Genomic DNA, 5,653 nt, shown 5'->3' with positions numbered 1-5,653 from the left:
ATAAAATATTAAATCAATTGATGCGATTTTTTATTGTTGTCTTGCCCTCAATTAATCCCACGTGACCAAATGCAATTAAATTAAATATCGGAACAAATGCTTGTTCACGATGTCTGGCAAACATGAATAGAAAGAAAAGAATGGGGGTCGCATCGAAAAAAATTACCTGACACCATTTGCAAGTTCGCAAAACTATCGAGCGTGAAAAATCTAACATAAATAGACACAACTGGATGTAGGTGTTTTTTGTATTTTTTTTATATACATATATGTATTTTTATATAATTATATTCATTTATTTAATTAAACCAAACTTCTAATTGTGAAAATTATCAAAGCGTCATCTCCCACCCGTCTCCCGACAAACAAAAAAAAAAAACATAATCACATGTCTGTCGACGTAATTCAATTATAACAACTTATTTCAAACACTACTACTTTTTTCATGAATTTTCACAACAACTTAATCACATTTCCTTTCATTTGATTTATGTAGAATAGCATTGTTGTTGTTGCTGCTGTTGTTGTTGTTCAAAAAATATTACTAATTATCCAGGTTATATAAGTTCGTATATTCGTATAAATGCCGGGTGAATTATTTTTGCCACCACAGCCGTAACCACCACCGGATGTTATGCCAAATTGAACGTAACGCAATTGCTGATGTTCGTAGGGAACGGCCGCAAACATGGGTCCTCCCGAATCGGCCCGACATGTGCCACGCTTATCGGCTCCGCCACCGGCACACAAAAATTGCTCCGGGGCAATTGCATTGTGAGGATAGAAATTTTGACATATCGCAATATTTTGTAGAGCTATGGGAGCCCTGAGCAAAATATCCGAGGCGTAACCTGTAATGAGCAAACAAAGTGAGAATCAGGGAGAATTTAGAGACATTGAGATATACCTTTCTCTGTCACCCCCCAACCGGCCACAATTTGTTGGGAGGTTATGTGTGGTTGCACCGCCGAGTCCAAGGGCAAACAAATCGGTTTGATATGGGCTGTAAACAAATAAATGAAATTTGTATTTAAGTTTTGGCAGTAATACTTCTATCCTCACTATTAAATGTCACCGGCCTCTGCAGGCGTATCAGAGCTATATCATGTTGTATGGGATGCAGTTTATAATTGGGATGTAGAAAAACGCTTTCAATGCCAACATCTTCATAGGGCGGTGCACAATTCCATTTGCGGCTAGATTTGTAATTTTCACAATCTTGTTCGGTTTTGAGGTTATGATCACCCAGACGTATGGAGAAGCTAAAATACGGTAAGATTGAAGAGAATAATAAAAATATTACTATAAAAATAATATTTTTTCGGATCAGTTGGGAAAAAGCACATTTACGCATTCACGTCAGCCGTCACTCATCGTCGGAGTTACTACCACCTCAGCACCACTTTCATATAACTTCGAGGTGGCTCCCGGGCTTCTAAGGCCTTCTTCTTCCAGCTTGCGTCCAAGCTCCGCTATTCGTTTCGAGGTCTTAGAGGGTTGTCTAAGTCCCTCTTTTTATACCCTCCACCATAGTATGGAGGGTATATTAAGTTTGTTATTCCGTTTGTAACACCTCGAAATATACATTTTAGACCCCACAAAGCTTCCGAACGAATTGAAGTAGATTGATAAAATTTTACACAAATGTATATTATGTCTGCAGGACTTTTGGTATTGAAAATGGGCCATATAGGTCCAAGTTTTGGTATGGTTCCGATATTCGGTATTTTGATGATTTTAGCGACATTATTTACCGGAATTCTTTCAAATTTGGTATTTGATGTTCGTAATGGATGCTACAGCCTATTTTTTTTGATGATTTTAGCGACATTATTTACCGGAATTCTTTCAAATTTGGTATTTGATGTTCGTAATGGATGCTACAGCCTATGACAGAAGATTGTCTGTGCAGGTCCACGTTTTCGTATAGCCCCCATATAACGGTACATCCCGATATTCGGTATTTTGGTGATTTTAGATACATTATTCACCGATTTTTTAAGTTTCGCATTTGAATATTGCTATGGCTTATGACCTACCTATGCAGGTCCATGCCGTTATATAGACCCCAATATAACAGCTACATTCGGTATTTTTAAGATTTTAACAGAATTTTTAACGGTTTTTATTGTTTTTGAGAATTGCCAAAATCGTTCCAACTGGTGTAGGACATTCAAAGTTCGGCCCGGCCGAACTTGCAGCTTTTTTACTTGTTTATTTTTAATAAAAACTCGCAGAACTTGGAAATTACATTTCAGTTTTCTTCGGCCTCTATCATTTTCGCAACTATGTTCGTCATTGTGATTGCGCCTGTTTGCAGTTCTACTTCTGAGCGTAGGTTTGTCTACCGACCGCATAGAAGAATGTATGTTCTGGGTCGTCTAAAATGTCTCCTTCATACAAACAATAAGGGGAATCACCGTTTCCGTGCTTAAACAGCTATTTACGGAAATACCCATATCCGGAAAGTATCTGTGTTATGTAATAGTTTACATTGCCGTATTTCCGTTTTGTCCATGCTTCTATGTCTGGGATGACCCTAGCTGTCCAACTTCTATATGTCTCTCGCCATCCAGAGTGTCTGCCATTTTCGAAAGTCTCCTCTTTTATTTTAGCAAATTTTTAAGACTTCATGTTGGCCTCAAATATTTTCCGCCTCTCTTCTGCTACCAAATCGATAGATACCATACTCGCTAGTCCTGATACCGTGCGGTATGCAGATGCCGTTCTATGTGCTTTCAGCAGTTTCTGTGCCCTCTGCTTATTGAGCATGCTCCCGGCCCAGATTTCACATCCGTATAGTAGGTTGATGTTACATGCCTCCATAAGTAACATCCTCTTGCAGGGTGGGGGCCCTCCGAAGTTTGCCAAGTTCGGCTGCATGGCTCAACTGCGACGAAAACGTCAGTTTATTGTCGAGTCTTATACCGTGGTACATTATGGTTCTCTGCGTAGGAATGGTGATTTCCGATTTTCGATGAGAAAACATTCGTAGTCCTGCAGGTTGTAAACAAACAAAATGATCGTGTTTACTTGCCAAAGATGTCAGCTGAAAATGTGCACATTCGATTGGCCATCAGAACTCAAGCGCCGGTCATGGTGTTGGTGTGGGCCGCCATAACAGTCGATGGTCGCTCTCCGCTCATATTGATCGACCGTGTCATCAGAATAAATGCCGAATATTATCGTGAAAATATTCTAGAGGGTGTTTTAAAGCTTTGGGCACGCAAACATTTTGGCCGTAGACCTTGGACATTGCAACAGGTCTCAGCACCATCGCACTCAGCACGCACCACCCAAGAATGCTTACAAGATTAGGTTCCTCGCTTCATTGCCCGCGCACAGTGGTCACCAAAATCTCCGGATACCAATCCGTTGAACTATTGTGTCTGGAGTATTTTGGAAAGCAAGGTTGGAACTAAAAAATACCAAAGTGTCGATCACCTCAAGCAAGCGCTTCGTCGGAAATGCGCCAAAATACCCCCGAGCAACATTCGGGCAGCGTGTGACGGTTTCATTGGCCGTTTGAAGGCCATAATTCGTGTCAAAGGTGGCCAATTCGAACAAATCTAAACTTGTTCTAAAAGACCTAGAAGTCCTCTACACAAGGATTTTTAAGAATGTATTTTTTACGGACATTTTGCAGTCCCTAAGAAACTTAGAAAGGGGAACTTTTTTAAAAGTAGCAGACCTTGAAATTGGTTTCCAATAAATATTTTTCGAAGTCCTAGCAGATCTCTAAACAGGAATTTCTGTAGAATATTTTTCAAGCCTTGTAAGACCTCATTTTAAGACCATTTTTTAAGGAAAAAATTTCAAAGCCCTTGGAGTTCTTGGTATCTGGATTTTTAAGAATATTTTTCCAAGCGCTAGCAGGTCTCTACGCATGGTTGGTTTCATTTTTTAATAAATTAATTTTATTGTCCAGACCCAAGGATGCCTCTAAACGTGGTTTTCAAGACTATTTTTTGAAGCCTAGAAGACTTCAGGATTTTCTAGAAATATATTTTCAAGGCTTAAAAGACTTGGAGGGCTTGATACTTGGATTTTGAAGAATATTTTTCCAAGTCCTAGCAGGTCTCTACGCATGGATTCCTAAGAATATTCTTTAAGCCCTATTGAACGTTCTTCCAAGCCCTTGGAAATATGGATTTTTTCAATATATTTCTTTAAGTTATTGGAGATTTGAAAAGTTTCTATTTTCTACGATTTTTTATGAATTTTTAAATCATTAAAACAAAACCTTGGCTGGTCCTTGGATTTTTTTGAAAGTTTCACAATAAGTCTTTGGGTCGTTTCCCATACTTACACCTCATTACTTGGCTCCACACAATGCCCTGCGGTGAGAACATATTGATTTGTGATCAATGTCCCGGCACAGCGAAAACGCTGCCTAGATTTCTTCCATCCTCTCGATTCCAACAACACCATCCAAGGATATTCTGAAAGTCTGACAATTTCTCCATTTGCTATGCGATCACCATTCAAATGTCCGCAAGGCATTGAACGTAGAATACGTTCACCCGGCGGAGCTTGTAGATAATTCACTGCGGGACGATGATGGAATCGTGCTGGTGGTGAGTTTGGGGCAATTGCCGCCTCGCCATTTGTCAACACCTGTGAACCACTGTGATAGGGATAATGGGGATTATGAACCATGGACGGCGAAGGTGATGGCTTAGGCAATTGTCCGGGAAACTGTAGAGGCCGAGGTGGAGGGGCGTGATGATGCTGATGTAAGTGCAAATGATGCTGCTGCAAATTGCTATCGTTGACATCATAGAAAGCACAACAGGCGTAATGCTGTTAAGAATAGAAAATAGAATAGAGAATATTAGAAAGTGTGTTTTTATTTTCAAACTTGACATTCATCATTGTTTATTGTTTGTTAATTTAATTTTTTTTATTTATTTACTGAATACTAACCACATTCGCCCGAGTGCCACAATGACTTTGACGTATGTAGCGTGTAATGTGCTCAGGATAGGGTGGTGACCAATTCTGGACAAGCCATTCAATGCGACGACACTTGGCCATTGGAACACAGTAGCCTTGGGTGTAGTCGGGGGTAAAACAGCCTGAAATGTAAGAGAAAAATTAAGAAATTTTCTAATTTTTTTCTCAAATTTAATTAAATCTATTTTTTAAAATAATGGAGTAAAAATAAATGAATAAAAATAAATAAAATGGTCCTGTGGGACCATATATTTGATCCAAATTCTTCTTCACTTTAACCTACTTGTATAGGCATTGGGCGCAACACCATTTGTTTGTCCAAATATCGGGCTAATAAAAATACTATGAACTACTAAGACCATAAGCCAGGTCTTGAGGAATTCTTGGAATTCCATTTTAATGTTTATTTTTTTAATTGTTTATTATTATTTCTTTCGAAAATAAATTTCACTATTTTATGTGCAAATATTTTATTTCTTGTCCACACATGCGAATCGGCAAGAGTCTGAACAACAACTGATAAGACGGACCACAAAATTATTTTCAATCTCTATTTTTGTGTTCTTAGACTCAAGAGATCTTGAGGTGAAGATTTAAATAAAATGGAAGAGGTTGATTTTAAGAGAACTAAATTAAGAGTATATGGTTATGTGGGGGATTTACAAAAAGACAGATAACAATGTGCAAAAAAAAAAAA

At 38.6% G+C, this 5,653-nt stretch overlaps 1 protein-coding gene across 1 annotated transcript; it reads right to left on the bottom strand.

Moving 5' to 3' along the window:
* Positions 1 to 236: 236 nt before the first annotated feature.
* Positions 237 to 5,458, bottom strand: LOC101898690 (serine protease grass). The gene is made up of 6 exons (XM_059128567.1): positions 5,240 to 5,458; positions 4,927 to 5,078; positions 4,310 to 4,803; positions 1,063 to 1,262; positions 908 to 1,003; positions 237 to 851 (listed from the first exon to the last, which is right to left on the bottom strand). Exons 1-6 carry the CDS (start codon positions 5,349 to 5,351, stop codon positions 532 to 534), a joined length of 1,374 nt encoding a protein of 457 aa, XP_058984550.1. The 5' UTR covers positions 5,352 to 5,458; the 3' UTR covers positions 237 to 531.
* Between the last annotated feature and the right edge of the window lie 195 nt (positions 5,459 to 5,653).

This window comes from Musca domestica, unplaced genomic scaffold (assembly GCF_030504385.1).
Source record: "Musca domestica strain aabys unplaced genomic scaffold, Musca_domestica.polishedcontigs.V.1.1 55, whole genome shotgun sequence".
Lineage (NCBI taxonomy): Eukaryota > Metazoa > Arthropoda > Insecta > Diptera > Muscidae > Musca > Musca domestica.
This window is presented reverse-complemented; position numbering and strand designations above follow the sequence as displayed.

Bases quoted from the DNA above. Each gene is read 5' to 3' on its own strand.
- LOC101898690 (XM_059128567.1), bottom strand. From the start codon at position 5,351: ATGGAATTCCAAGAATTCCTCAAGACCTGGCTTATGGTCTTAGTAGTT. The intron at 5,079-5,239 runs GTAGGTTAAAGT...CTTACATTTCAG, and splicing joins TGCGCCCAATGCCTATACAA to GCTGTTTTACCCCCGACTAC. The intron at 1,004-1,062 runs GTGAGGATAGAA...ATTTGTTTACAG, and splicing joins GAGGCCGGTGACATTTAATA to CCCATATCAAACCGATTTGT.